General features: G+C 28.0%; 1 protein-coding gene across 32 annotated transcripts in view; it reads right to left on the bottom strand.

Moving 5' to 3' along the window:
- Positions 1-16,460, bottom strand: part of LOC126846503 (uncharacterized) — a 123,051-nt gene that overhangs the window by 15,820 nt on the left and 90,771 nt on the right. For 22 of the 32 annotated variants that reach the window (XM_050585971.1, XM_050585965.1, XM_050585955.1 and 19 more), the window contains 2 exons: positions 16,168-16,263; positions 15,454-15,667 (listed from right to left, as the gene is read on the bottom strand). The exons of 3 other annotated variants lie outside the window; for them this stretch is intronic. In XM_050585971.1, the coding sequence (XP_050441928.1) occupies positions 15,454-15,667; positions 16,168-16,263 (310 nt within the window). Of the gene's footprint in view, positions 1-648; positions 854-14,342; positions 14,687-15,453; positions 15,668-16,167; positions 16,264-16,460 lie in introns of those variants that run through there. 7 more of the 32 variants (XM_050585947.1, XM_050585945.1, XM_050585939.1 and 4 more) reach the window with 6 other exon arrangements.

Here is a 16,460-nt window from a genome sequence, read left to right as displayed (position 1 = left end):
ATATTTTAGATTTTAGTGTATTATTTTTTAAACATGAATGAAAAGTGCATTAAATATTCGTTCTTATTTACTTATTTCGCTAAGTTCAGTCTCGTAATTATATTAAATATAAATAAGTCAGGAAAACCCCCCGATTTTCATTAATCTACGTAGAATTTTATACAGTAATTTCAAACCGGCTTGGCCTGTTCATCAACCAATTTACAGTCAACCACAAGTAGTGGGTTATATAGATATAAAAATCCACAAAAAAAAAATCATTAATATTATTCTGTAGAAGGTATAATACAATACTATTAAATATTTTGAAAGAATTGAGTTTTTCTTGATTATAAAACAGTTTGATCGGATGTTTTTAAATACGTCATTCTAAATTTAAAATACTATGTATGTGTTTTAAATCTACTTTCTGCCATATTTTTAGACCATGTTTACAGCAAATATTTTCAAAATGTATATTTTTTAACGATTAAGTTTTTCTAAATTCCACTGAGAATTAAATAAATATAGGTTTCCTAAATCCGCACTCAAAAAAAAGAAAAAGACACAGTGGTATCTACAGAATGGAAATCGGATCAATTTAATTAACCTACTCTTCCTTTTGCGTATCATACAAAAATAAACCAAAATAATGATTTAGATACTTACAATCACTAGTATACCTATCGAAGAAAAAGCATCTGGTTAAATAAAACCTACGAAGCCTGCGTTTAAGATTATCTAGAGGATGAGCATTATCGTCCAAGACTTCGTATAACTTTTCGTCATCCAAGGGCTCCGCCACCTCGGACTGGTTCATCCGCTTCAGCTCTGAGGATTTTTCATCCGAGGGAGACCCAGCATCTAATAAAATCTGAAAGACATACATACTATAATTAGTTCTATTAGTAATATTATAGAGTTCTCAACGACTGTCCTCAAATACCAATAGTATTATAGTATAACAGTTTTGTAGCTTCTGTGAGAGGTCAAATAAATTTTAGAGGTTCTGGGAATTAGTGAATGCCTAGTATATTAGGATACCTAAATAGCTTCCATGATATCATACCTGTCGTTTTAACTTAAATTATTATTTAACACAAAAAGTAAAATAATAAGTACAAACCTGTGGCCTGGAGCAAGAAGAGCCAATGTCACTTTTTGCAACTTTCGGAAAATGAGCTTTGAAGTTTTTATTTTCCATTAGGCTCTATGTTAATTTTTTTATCAAACTCTTAATGAGTAATTCATTTTTTGGCCTCAGAGTGTGATTTTTTCATAGTGTATAAAGAATGTTTTAATTTTTGCAATTAGCGGTCTAATTTTTTTATGCACAAAATTGACATTGACCCTTCTTGCTCCAACCCACAGAAATAGTTTTATAAATTTTTGAATAATATTCATATTTTTTATTTTTTAAATAAAATGTTGCACTTACGATGAGGCCAAAGGAATAAATTGCAAATAACACGACACAACGAAGACGCATTTTTGAGTTCATTACCAAAAAAATACCTATAACAAAAAAAAAACAATAATAGGATCATTCAATAACAAATCACCTAATGTGTGTGCGAGTGGATTATTGAAATGCCTCAAACTTACATATCCTATGCTAACAATTCCATAAAACAAAAAAATGAAGAAAACATTTTTTAAAAAATTTTTGGGCGATGAAATATTCCTGAAATTTGTTGTGAAATCACCTTAAGTTTACGATCACGTTACTTAATGTCTAATTATGATTTTTTAATGGAACTTTCACTGAAATCATTTAATTTAAGTGTTCTTTTTCATAATATACTTGAACAATTTTTTTTCAAATATTTTAGTACTTAAAAACTGAAAAATAAATTCAAAATTTTATTCAATTTTTGAAGGTCAAAATTTCAAACCTTTTTTTTTATTCTGATACATCATACTATCGTGGTTATGTCGAAACCTTTGGTGACGGGTGTCCTGGGCCCGTCGGTTGACACGACCGAATCGCCTAGGTAGTTAGTCGGGAATTCAGAGTAGACCATAGCAGAACGTCAGATAATAAGAGAACCTCTCTATGTTAAGTTTTTATTTTTAAAAGTGGTAATAGTATAAGTCTAATAATAATAAAAATCAACAGTTTAATTTCAGTTCAATAAAAGTATTTGGTTATTCTTATTTGTTGCGAAACACCTTCTTTTTGCCCGGCTATCCATACACATCAAACCAACGATTCTAAAACTTTTACAGCACTTTAATAAGTGCTGTAAAAATTTCAAAATATATATATATGTAAAACATTTGCTAAAAGTTTTGTAATGGAGACTTTCTTTTACTAGGTGCTGTGAGACTTTGAATTATTCAAATTTCGTATTATAAGACTATGAATACATATTTTTTTACCGTATTCAAGGTCAAAAACAAAAAGTTATTGGTTCTTAAGTATATAGTTTTTAATCAAATGCCAAACATTGAAGTTGTTTGTACTTTTAGCAAATGTTTTACATACATATTAATAAGTGCTGTACAAATTTAAGAATATTTGGTTCATGTGGTAAAAAGTTATAGGCTCTTAAATATATCACATTTTAGTAAAATTCCAAACTATAAGGTTACCTAAACATAAAAAAATGTCAAAATTGCTAAAAAAAAGTTATGAATCAAACAAGTATAGTATGATGTATCAGAATAAAAAAAAAAGTTTAGAAATTTTGACCTTAAAAAATTGAATAAAATTTTGAATTTGTTTTTTAGTTTTTAAGTACTTATATGTTTGAAAAAAAAATGTTCAAGTAAATTATGAAAAAGAACACTTAAATTAAGTGTTTAGTGTAAGTTTCAATACGATATCATAATTAGTCATTAAGTAACGTGATCGTGAATGTTATGGTGTTTTCACAACAAATTTCAGGAATATAGCATCGCCTAAGTCCCAAAAATGTTTTAAACATTTTTTCTTCATTTTTTGTTTTATGGAACTGTTTGCATAGGATATGACCCAATATATATTATTTTTCATAGACAAACACACTTATCAATGGTGGTATAAAATTATAAATCCTAAACAGTAAATGGCGCATTATATATTAATAGAAGTAACAAATTCATTAATGAGTTAATTAAATATTTATTGATTAATATTTGACAGTTATATACACACGATTTATATTATTTACTCAGCAAAAAAAAATCCATATTAATTATCGATATTAGTTTCCAGTTTTGTACAAAATAATGTCCTAGGAAATATACGTTTCCGATAAACTGAGCAGTATTATTTCATAGAATCTTTTCGATAAAAATACATGGTACCAATTTATGAGATATTGAATTTTAAGTTCTTGTTTATAATATAATAAAAGTTGTTATCCGTGATCGGTTGCCGTGATATCGGTTTTTATATTAGACAACGTCCGATCGTGTGCTCGCGGTATACCCATTAGCCATAGGCCAAACATGTTTTATTTATTACTTGTTAATTAAATATTTGTTATTTAGCAAAATGTATTTTTTTGTTCTACAGTAAATTTAAATTATTATCGAAAAATACAATAAATAAAAATATTTTAATTAAACAGTTCTTGTATATGACGCTACCTACTTCCGAAACTTAAATAGTAAATTGCAGAACATTTTTTTTTAACTAATCGGTAACTTGTCTGCAATAATTACTTTTAAAATTAAAAAAGTTTTGAAATCAGGACGGGAGGGCAAGTTCGGTTGAATATTGCGGGCAGATAAAAATAACACAACACTCCACCATTACTTCGACCTAAGACTTTAATAATTCAAAGTTAATTATTCAGAGCTAATCGATCAATAAAAAATAAACTTAGTTTAAAACGCTAATGAAATTACGTGCAGTTAATTTTCAAATGACGATTGCACTCTAAAACATACCAAAAAAAAAAATTTTAAATGTTACTTACTTTGTAGTTGTTTGATAAACCTTATAGGTTAAGTTATGTGTGAGAAACTCCAAAAATCACTAGTACAGTTTATGATCGGTTTGACTTTATGTAGTAAGTTTTGTGACTCTTCTCCACTAGCCGCATTTACTTAAATTGCAAGTTACACTCCTTTTGCAATATATTGTGTTTACATAGGATAACCAATCGGACACTATTGTAGATGGTAAGACGGCTCTTCGCTACCCCCACTTTGTCTGGTTAGTCCAATTAAAACGCTTGCTCAGTCGGCGTCAGAAAGTAGATTTTTTTTTTTTTAATATTACGAGAATTATTAAAAATATACATTATTTTTATTAAGAGGACGCTACCCAGGCCATTTCTAAGGAGTAAAGTATAGGCAATTTTTCGAAAAATCCTAAATTAAAATTTGAACTATATTATATACTTATTAATACAGTAATGAGGATACTTTATTCATTGCCATTTTTTTCGTCAGACTATCACAATCACTTCTATAGGATAAATTACTATTTTTCCCCATCAAAACTGCTTTGCGCGGGACAAGAATGTGAAGGCAGTATTAACAGTAGATTTACCAAATTTTCACAATGTATAGAGAAGAACTTTATCTATGGGGTAGCAATTTTATTTGTTTGATATCTATACTTAATATTTTTTTATAAGCAAATGAATATTGAAAAAAAAAATAGAATCTTCACGAAGAAATAATTTTAATTGTGATTAAGTTATCAAAAAACTAAAATCGCTACCCCGTAAATAAAGTTCTTCTCTATCCATTGTAAAAATTGTATAAGGCTACTGTAAATACCGCCTTCACATTCTTGTCCCCCGCAAAGCCATTTTTTGCGGATAAATTACGGGTGGGTAGCGTCCTCTTAAGCAATTAATTCAAAAAGTATTTGATTTACAAATTTAAAGCTCTGTAGTAAATGAACTTTTTTAGATGAATTTTATTATTTTCATAAACTAGTTTTCATGGAAAAAGTTTACGTTAATTAAAGGATAACAAGAGACGATTTCATAGACCGCATAAAAGCAACTATACTAAGTTAAAGTCAACTTTGTATCTATTTTTTTTATCTTTAAAACCATTTTGAATGGTAACTTTTTTTGTTTATGCCTGCCTAAACATGTTTAGATGAAAAAAAAATGTTTTAAATTGCTATCAAGGATTCTGTAATATTAAATATTAAAAAAAATACGATAGAGAAATTTTTGAAACGATTTACCGTAACAACATTTTATAAGTTACATAAAAAAAAATGTAGGTAACAAATTTTACAATTTGACCATTGCATATATTATATCACCAAAGACGTATAATTTTTTATGCTTGCATTGTGAGCCGTCGCAGCTGTGTTGCAAAAAAAAAAACCATCGCCAAAAGTATAGTTACTAAACGTCATCGATTGTTCGACTGTGTTTATAAACAATTTTACTTATTTTCACAATTATTTTGAAAAGAATAAAAATATCAATTTTTCTTAGAAATCGCCCTAAATATTCAGCTAAATAGTCTTCATTAGACAACACCTTGAACAAAAGTCCGTCGCTGGACATGACGTACAAAATTACATGACGCTCTTTACTCTACCGCACTCCACCTCCCATCCTATTCTTTAACTTTTAGTAACTTAACAAGTAATTGTCCAAATCTGGTTATCGAGCAGTTGAAATTTTCAGAAAATTATTCTTAACAAAATGGCTATCTTGAATATTTAAATAGAAAGGTAATAAAAAAAATAAATAAATAATTTTAAAATGTAAAATAGTTAAGTATAATAAAGTGCATGGTGCTCATAGCGCAAATGAAAAAAAAAAAAAATCTTAAAAATATTCATTAGAACAAAAGTTTTTTCATTTATCAAATCTTCCTGGGCCACCATAAATTAACCATTTAATTCTTTGTATGTTATAAATGCGTAAACAACACACGGTAGTAATATTTTTTTTGCGTTTTATTTACCTTAAACCCGTATCGGTATTTTTACATTCAAAATTTAAAACCTTTATCATTACTTTTCTAAATAATTGTATATTCATTTTCTTAAACGGAAAAACCCGATTATGAAACACGTATTAAAACACGATTTAAGTTGTATTATTTATTAAAAATAAGAAGAATACTTGTATTGATTTATTGTTTTGTATGCTTGTTCAAACAGTTCCAGTTATACACCAATGTCCAAATAAGAAAATATTCGAAAACAAAAACAACATCTTTTATCATCGAATTAGTTAAATTATTTCAAGTCTCCAACGTTAAAACGATTTTGATAATTATTATACATTTTTGTTGTATGTTATAAATGCGTAAACAACACACGGTTAGTAATAATTTTTTTTGCGTTTTATTTACTTTAAATTCGGATCGGTATGAAAAAACATGAGTCATATGAGTCATAATAATACACATAACAAAGCTCCTTAATGGTAGATGTACTCAACATTTTTCGTACTATTATATGCGTGAGTATATCAATGGCCTTGTAGTTTTTTTTATGTTAAACATATTCGATATAGACACAAATGTGTTGTATACCTTAGAGTAGGATTTACAGAAATGAGAAAATTGTAAATATATTTATAATATATTATTGTTGTTATATATAATATATTGTAATATTATCGCTCAAAAATGACAAAATTTGACAATTTCATGCTTTTTGTGAAAGCCAAGCTTCCACTTGCAACGTTAGTACACCGTATCGAACATAAATTATCGTTTATTGGGATGATACTAATCACGATTAATTTCTGAAACTAAAACATTTATTCTAAAATAAGTTTATTTTTAAACGTTAACGTTTTGGAAACACTTTTTGTTTAATTAAGTAGTATTATGTTTAAATAAATAATATAAATTAAATAAAAACAGAGTTTAAAAGTTATATAAAATTATATTAATATTTAAAGACTTTGAATATTCCCACTAAGCAAAAAAAATGCTTTTTGTTTAATTAAGTAGTATTATGTTTAAATAAATAATATAAATTAAATAAAAACGGAGTTTAAAAGTTATATAAAATTATATTATTATTTTAAGACTTTGAATATTCCCACTAAGCAAAAAAAATGCTTACACAACATTAAACAAACGTAAAACAAGTAACTTTAATGATTAAATAAACGTTCGAATTGAGTTAAAATTCCATTAAAAAACATTAATGTAACATTTATACAATGTTTTGTAGAACAAATTTGGACCAAAAAGTCATGTTGTATGAATATAAAAATTTAACACTCAAAAAATGTTAAAAATTAAAGCTTACTACAACTTTGATAAAAGACTATATTTATAACGATTTTTCATTTTAAGATAACCTTAATACTTACTCAATGTTTCTATAGCCCATACTTGGGATAAATATATGCGGCAGCTTATAGCCTCATCCGCCCCTACTTAGTTATTTTACGAATTTATAAATAACAAGCCATATTATTTTAAATTTGGATATATATATATATATAAATTATATTAGTAGTAAAATACTAATATAAATATCGCAAACTGCAATATCATGAAGTGACACTTATTATACCAATATTAGAATATTAAAGTCCCCTAAAATTTGTTAAAGCAACATTAGAGGAAAATTGATTTCTCAAGTAATGTTATCTAATTTCGAGAAAAAAATGTATCCTTTAAAAAGGAAAAATTTTGGTGCGACGCAAAATTAACCAGTATTAACATTAAAATTTATATATAAATAGGACGATGCTATGATGATGATGCTATGTGATTGTGCTGGGACGCGACCCGTCACAATTAAGATAAGGTGGTGCTACTAGAGATTTAATATATTATGTATATATTTAAAATATAGTGCTGTGGATCGCACATATAAAAACTAACAGGTTTTCGTAGTAGCTCTTAAAATAATTTCGTATTACCGGCGGCGGCCGTATAAGCTATAATGTCAGATGTGCGATGATTGCTACGCAGAATAAATAAATAGTATATTATATGTATGCATAAAGAAACTTTTGGAGGATAAGGCCATAGCTGATTATTTAAAGGAGCACACAGCACAATGTTCTTAAAATTATTATTACATTTTAAGTTATTGTGGTAAGAACTAATAAAAACGATTCGGTCAAAATCCGATGCAATAAAATTTTTAAGGAGATATTATAGGATATTTAGAATAGCCACGTGACGTCATTGGGCCGAGCTCGCCATAACTGCCTATATTACACGTGTAAAAGTAGATCGCTTTATACAATATAATTTACCAACCTGTACATTTTATTTTTAATAATTTTTTTTACACTGAAATATGTGGTTTTTTGTGCTAACTACGATAGAAGTATCAGAATTTTAATATGACGATTACGTGGGTTAAATGTTGTATGAACATCAAAAGTTATGTATTTATAATTTAATCCTTTAACTATATTTATCTTATACTAGTAGATTTATATTGAAGTAACATGTATTATAAAAACTTGTATGGATGTTTAGCCAACAAGAGTAATTAAACGTTTAAATTAAAATATCAACTGAGCATTATATGAATATAAAGGTTTTTATGTTTGATATTAAAGTTTAATTTAAGGTTATAGTAAGATTACAAATAATATTTAATTTAAATATTACAACTTAAACATCTATACTGTGTTATATAAACATTCATATTTAAATATTTAAATTATAATGCACAAATAATGTTTATACTATGTTCAAAATAACTTAACATTAAACATATGTTATATGGGTTGAGATATTTAAACTTGTATTTATGATACCTATGCATTACTATAAATATTTGCTTATTTAATATTTTGTGAGCGTAATTTATATTGCAAATAGTTTTATTTTAAAACTAAAACATTTAATATTAATAATATTGTATTAAATACATTATTTATTAAATATTCTATTATTAGTTAATTTTCAAAACTAATTTTGTTTAATTAAGTAGTAGTATGTTCCAATAAATAACATAAATTAAATAAAAACGGAATTTAAAAGTTATATAAATAAGACTGAATTGCCACAGACAGTTCAGAAAGAGGAGAAACTTGTTGAACCCCCTCCCTGAATAACCTTGGCAGCTTTGAGATCTTTGAGTACTAACGGTTTGATAGGATGTTCAAAACTGGTTATTGACCAGTAAAATTGTTCAATAAATTATTTTTAATTTAAAAAGGTAATTAAATATATACATTGCCATTTAAGTTTCAGTTTAAGTTAATAGCGCTCTATAGTTTTTCCAACTCTGCTTATAGCATAAACACATTGCTCAAGAAACAACACCTCTAATTCTCATAATAGATTTTAAATAAAGTACAATTTTACAATTTATACCTTATTAAAGATTTTGATCTTTTTCCGTAATTATGAAATTGGTTTTAAAATTAATTGAACAAAGTAATTCAGAAACAACAAATTTTTATAAATTTGTGGAAAACACAATAAATGAGTATTTTTTTACTTGTAGTTTTTGCTCTAATTATTTATTCGATTTATTCGATGGATGTACGTCAGAGAACGCGTTACAAAGTACGGTTAAAATTACAACAAGTTGTTTAAGATAAAAAATCGACAGGCTTAGAGGCGCATACAAATTTGTAGGTAAATAAAAATTGGTGTGCACAACAGTTTATGACGTACGTACCGACACGTAAACACTTAGCAGAAATTGTGTGTTTTGTATAGTTCAGTTGTCAGCTACACGGTACAAGTAAACGTAGTGTCTAATATCTTTAACCGAAACCATATTACACAAAATGCATGACAAATTGACAATTCAAATTTTAATAATTGCGGTTTTATTATCGCGGTAACCGAAGTAGGTAGTAGATTAATTTCAAGTGCGTCCCATCACTCAACAGTGGCTTTACCATGTATTGTTCGCGACAATTTATAACATCGGTCAATTACAAGAGCCGTCAACGCTAGTAGCCAGCTAAATCTTTCGCCACAATCGCATCCCATCGTCAGAGCTATTACTTCGAACTTCTTCTTTGTCTTGGTTATACAAGTTAGATCGTTATTAAACACCAGCAATAAGTCGACCGTCACCCACTGGTCGTCTGGTCGGTGCGACGCCCTCTTTACGTTTATAGTAAGTAAAACGTATAAAAACGCCCTAAAATATTATCGTAACAGGCCACATTGGCTAGAATCCGAAAAAGGTGATTGAAAATCGTTTTTTAAAAATGGTCGTAAAGACCTAAATTTTTTTATAGTTATTAACCAAGTACTGCAGTCTATAAAAATACCTAGTTTTAATTTTAACTGCTGGGTTAAAGTTGAGTGACCTACTGTTTTTTTACCTATAAAAATACTCAATATTTACATTTCATTATTGTATATTGTGCAATGTTTAATTATAATATATTGTTACCCTTCCCCCATTTTTCTCTGTTAAAAAAACATTATTAGTTATGGTTTTTTACGAAATTCAGCACTACAAAAAAAGCGTATTAATGCTTAATTGCTAAACCGACATTAAAAAATATACTTTATGATGATCTTAAACAAGAAAAAAAATTTATATGACACTACCCACAATTAAAGTTATGGTGTTTGTTTAAAAGTAAATAATTGCTATAATTGAGGCGCGCGTTGTTTAGCGCAATAGTTGCCTAACCAACATTTAAAAGTATGAATTTTAGATTAATTATATTAAATACACTTATTAAGATTTAATTGATCTAATTTCAATTAATTTTATTAGTTTATCAACTGATGTTAAAACTATTGATAAGTGTTTATGTATAAATCATAAAATCCTCCCGCCTACGTCGCTTTAAACCCAAATATACGGAATTTATTTTAAATTGTATTTTAAATTTGAATTCAGCGACCCCAAAAAAATATAATTTTATCTTTTTTTTATGTTTTTTGAATTACACAAAACAACTCTCGAAAGGTAGTTTTTCACTCGGACGGACCGCACCAATTGTTCCACCAAACAAACGTGAATTCAACATGTTAAGTAATCAATTAGGTTTTCACAAAATAACGACCACGTTTTTACTATAAATAATAACATTAAATAATAAATATTATAAAGTAAAAAGTAAAAAATAAGACGACATACTGTACATACTGGATATATTGTATAAGTAATTTTCAATGTATTTTATTGGATTAATTAAAAAAATATATATAAAACACAACACACATAAATTTGGATGAAATCTACTAAAACAATTGTAGCTATTATTGGTGTTGTAACATTAGATTTATCTGATATATTAAAGAACGGAGAAATTATAATATATAAAAGTATGCGTTTTAATCAAATGTAAATTTTTACTCAAGACGGCTTTTTCTTCTAAATTTCTTCATAAATGTTTCAATGTTGAATATGGGTCTTCATGATGAAAGAAATTAAAAAAAAATCTATGTCGCTTAACTTTTTATTATGGTAGTCAACAAAAGTATTAGCATGTAGAATACTATTTTCGACACCTACAACTTTTTTACTTTTGTTCTGTAACAATAAAAAAAAACCCTAGAACTGGTTGGGATTTCAAATAGTAGATTGTTGCTCTCAGCGATACTTTGCAGTGTGAGAACTGGTAATTCCATCAAGGTATCACTATAAGCTATTTTGGCATATAAAGATTCATAAATTGTTCTCTCAACATCCATTCCTTCTGTTTGTATAATTGTTAAAGTACTAACGTCACAGTATATTTGGATTTATAAATGTTCACTGAACAGTTTAACTTCATCGTCACTCGGTAAAGCTAACAGCACTGTAAATTTCTCAAATTTAGCGTAAATTTTCTGATTTTACTTGGATCTGCCACCAACATTCTTTATCTCTTTAACAAGAGTTAAATAATTTAAACATAACCGTAGCATCATCATTTTAACATTGAAACGAAATGACGATGGACCTCGTATAACGCACTGATGTGTTGTAATACTGATGTTCTCGGATCTAAAACCGTTTTGTAATTGGTATCAAAATAAGTTTTTAAGTCTTCGTGATCCGAAATCAATCCAAATGTAATGAACAAGGTGTTATACAGGGTACTTAATTAAGAATAAGACGCTGGTTTTCTCTTAAAATAATAATACATTTTTTTGTTTTGGGAAACGTTTTGGTTTTATATTGTACAATATTAAACAATATTCAAATTATTATTTTTTATTCAATTAACTTTTTAAAAAATAAATAATTTGCTTAAATTTTCGACCAGTGCGTAACCAATTTTGAATAAATTATTTTAAAGTTTAACATTTAGGACGGGATAAATAGTGCGGTTGAGAAATGCGCAACTAAAAACGTATTTTTTTTATATTAAATATGAATGATTTTTCCATTACTATCGAAAATTCTTATTCCTAAATCATTAGTCTTATCGACTCAATAATAACAATTAACATTTAACATCATTTTTCAATCAAGTCTAATTTTGAATTTCATAATTTTTCACAACAATATGTAAAATAGTTATCTCAACATTTTACAAATTTGTAGCTTTTTTTATTGGTTTTAAACGTATTGAACGCCATTCAACGGTGATTCGGACACTTTTTGTAACGGTCGGCCAAATGTGACACATGCGTTACAATGTAACATTACAATTTTAGCTTATGTCTCTACTGAATAGGTGTTACAGACATTCGTCAGGTTGGATACTCTCTTATATGCGCACGTCCTATTACAAGCACACACGTACTCGTATCATATTGCATATATTATTGTACAGAAAATATTATAATATTATAACATTGTCAATCTATCTGTTGCATACGCACATGTATCGATATTGCCTACCTAATGCGCCGCCACCGTAAACGACTGATATAATATGAGTATAATTTTAGAGTTGAATGGCTAAAATGTAGACAAAAAGTAGGTCTACAATACATTTTTTTTAATATATCAACATTTATAATTATATCATGTATTATTAATAATTTGTAAATGTATTGTATTATAAAAGCTTAACTATGTATATTGTAATTAATTAACTAATGTCTGGCTAATAGCCTAGCTGCTGAAGCCATAATAAAAAATAAAATAATTATAAAATTTACTAAGTAAATAATAATTTACAACAAATTAATATAGTTTGCAAAATGAAGATTATATTGAAAATGGTCATAAAAGTAGTATATTACAATATTGAAAAAATGATAAGTACACAACAAATAATCATATTTAATACAAATATAAATCAATAAAAAAGGATACACACAAAAATTAATAACATCTTTAAATGTAATTAATTTTTATTAAAAAAAAATACATTTTAAAACATTCAAGAAATGATACACAACAAATAAGCACATAGAAATATAAATCAAGGGAAAATTATACACACAAAAAATAAATGTCATGAAACCACTACCAACTTAAACTTTAACCATTCCAGCCGACAAGTCTGGGACTTGGTAAGAAGACTCGGTTCGGAATTACCTAAGCCCTAACAATGTGGCAGCTTGACTTATGGAAGTAGCCAAGGCGAAAATGGATAAAGTACACAAAAAGAACGTGAGATCGACAAGGCAGCCGGCTTTGACGCGGGTTTTTTTAAACACAGCGCAGCGGTCCAAAAACCCAAATGTGGTTAGCTATGTTGTTTAGTGACATACTTATTCTCTCTCATTACTGCTCAATAGGCAAAATACAGACCTTAGTGTCACTACTAGTCATCCCATAAAAACTTTTGTGTAATTATTTGTATTTTATGTAAGTTATTTTACTCTATCTTTGTTCCGTTATGACAACACCCTCTTGTGATGTCACAACGTTTTTCTTAAATAGACTAGTATTTTCGGTTCCCTACTCTGCTGTATCGATGCAATTGTTTAGGTCACATCAAGTATGTAGAGTTATAGCCCATTCCTGACTTTGTTGTACAGGTGTATTTTTGGCTGTATCCATACGGTTTTTAAAGGAAATCAAAATATTTTTTGGAATACTAGGTGTATTTACTACAGATGTCTAGGTATAACATTTGATAGTAACTTAAGTTGGAATTATTATATAAATATTATAGTAATGAGGCTACGTTCTTCACTACACAAATATTATAAACTAAAAAATATCTTACCTGTAAATATATTGCGTAATATATATATAGCTCTTTATCAGTCAGTGTTCCAATATGGATGTTTAGTGTTAGGTGGATTGTCCGAAATTTGTTTAAAGCCATTACAACTTCAACAAAACAAAATAATAAGAATCTTTTTGGTACAGGTGTACTTTTGGCTGTATCCATACGGTTTTTATCGGAAATCAAAATATTTATTGGAATACTAGGTGTATTTACTAGTTTTAACTCGTTACTTTTCCCAATATTAGTAATGACTCACCAAAAGTATCTAGTAAGCAAGCGGGGACCGTTCTCATACTATATTATTCATTAGCTATTGAACTACGTTTGGATATGAAATGCTCTAGGGTATGATTTTTAGAATATCAATATTTTAATTCGCCATTGAACTACGTATAAAAAAAAAATGCATAAGTCCAATAATGTACAATATGACGTTTAATATCTTATGTAGAATTAAACAATCTCATGTTGAATACATTTTTTTGACTCATGAAGTCGTTTACAAAGATTAACGGCGATACCTTTTATTTGATTTAGAAGTCTCTCTTTTTCATCGTCTATGAATTCCTTATTATTTTCCCATAAACAATGCACTATGTTTCCGTTTATATACTTTACCGGAACATTCTTTAATCCGAGAACCATACATTGTGTTGCAATTATTAACAATTCTTGTCCAGCTTCTAGCTGTGAATATCTTAACAAATCAACTGCTAATTCAACAGCATTCTGATACAATGGATGTAATTTGTTTGTGTCATCTAAGCACAAATATGAAATAACATTTTAAAAACAGTTATAATAATGTATAATTTATAAGTGAACTATGTCATGAAATAAAAGCTAGCTAGGATCAGGGCCATATTTTAGATTTTAGTTTATTCTTTTTTAAAGATATACATCAAACATAAATGAAATGTGCATTAAATATTGGTTCTTATTTTCTTATTTCGCTAAGTTCAGACTCGTAATTATATTAAACATAATTAAATCAGGAAAAACCCCCCGATTTTCATTAATCCACGTAGAATTTTAATACAGTAATTTCAAACCGGCTTGGCCTGTTCATCAACCAATTTACAGTCAACCACAAGTAGTGGGTTATATAGATATAAAAATCCCACAAAAAAAAAAAAACATTAATATTATTCTGTAGAATGTATAATAAAATACCAAAAAATCATTTTGAAAGTATTAAGTTTTTCTTGATTACAAAATAGTTTGATCGGATGTTTTTTAGTACATCATTTTAAATTTAAATTACTATGTATGTGTTTTAAATCTACTTTCTGCCATATTTTTAGAACATGTTTACAGCAATTATGTTCAAAATGTATATTTTTTAACGATTAAGTTTTTTTTAATTCAACTGAGAATTAAATAAATATAGGTTTCTTAAACCCGCGCTCAAAAAAAGAAAAAAGTAACAGTGGCATCTACAGCATGGAAATCAGATCAATTAAATTAACCTACTCTTTCTTTTGCGTATTATACAAAAATAAACCAAAATAATGATTTAGATACTTACAACGACCAGTATTATTATCGAAGATAAAACATCTGGTTAAAGAAGGCTCAAGAAGCATGCGTTTAAGATTATCTATAGGATCATCATTATCGTCCGAGACTTCGTACCGCTTTTCTTCATACAAGGGTGGCAGAGCCCTTGTATCGGACAGCTTCACCAACTTCATCAGCTCTGGGCATTTTTCATTCGAAGCAGACCCAGCATCTAATTTAATCTGAAATACATACGTCCATATAATTAGTTCTATTAGTGTTATTATAGAGTTCTCAACGACTGTCCTTAAATACTAATAGTATTATAGTATAACAGTTTTGTAGCTTCTGTGAAAGGTCAAATAAATTTTAGAGGTTCTGGGAATTAGTGAATGCCTAGTATATTAGGATACCTAAATAGTTTCCATGATATCATACCAGTCGTTTTAAGTTAAATTATTATTATAGACAAAAAGTAAAATATTAATATTATTTCAAAGTTTTGAAGATAACATGTGTGTTGCTATGAAAACAAAGGAGTACAAATCTATGGCTTGGAGCAAGAAGGGCCAATGTCACTTTTTGCAACTTTCGGAAAATGAGCTTTGAAGTTTTTATTTTCCATTATGCTCTATGTTAATTTTTTTATCAAACTCTTAATGAGCAATTCAATTTTTGGCCTAAGAGTGTGATTTTTTCACAGTATATAAAGAATGATTTAATTTTTGCCATTTGCCATCACCTTTTCTTCATCCAAGGGCTCTGCCTCCTCGGACTGGTTCACCCGCTTCAGCTCTGAGGATTTTTCATCCGAGGCATTCCCAGCATCTAATAAAATCTGAAACACATACACACTATAATTAGTTCTATTAGTATTATTATAGAGTTCCCAACGACTGCCCTCAAATATCAATAGTATTATAGTATAACAGTTTTGTAGCTTCTGTGAAAGGTCAAATAAATTTTAGAGGTTCTGGGAATTAGTGAATGCCTAGTATATTAGGATTCCTAAATAGCTTCCATGATATTATACTA

The sequence above is a fragment of the Adelges cooleyi genome, unplaced genomic scaffold, assembly GCF_023614345.1.
Source record: "Adelges cooleyi isolate 19-005CV unplaced genomic scaffold, UGA_ACOO_1.1 ACOO_flye_CR_arks_rails_tigmint_CR_PRNA_9, whole genome shotgun sequence".
Classification (NCBI taxonomy): Eukaryota; Metazoa; Arthropoda; class Insecta; order Hemiptera; family Adelgidae; genus Adelges; species Adelges cooleyi.
This window is presented reverse-complemented; position numbering and strand designations above follow the sequence as displayed.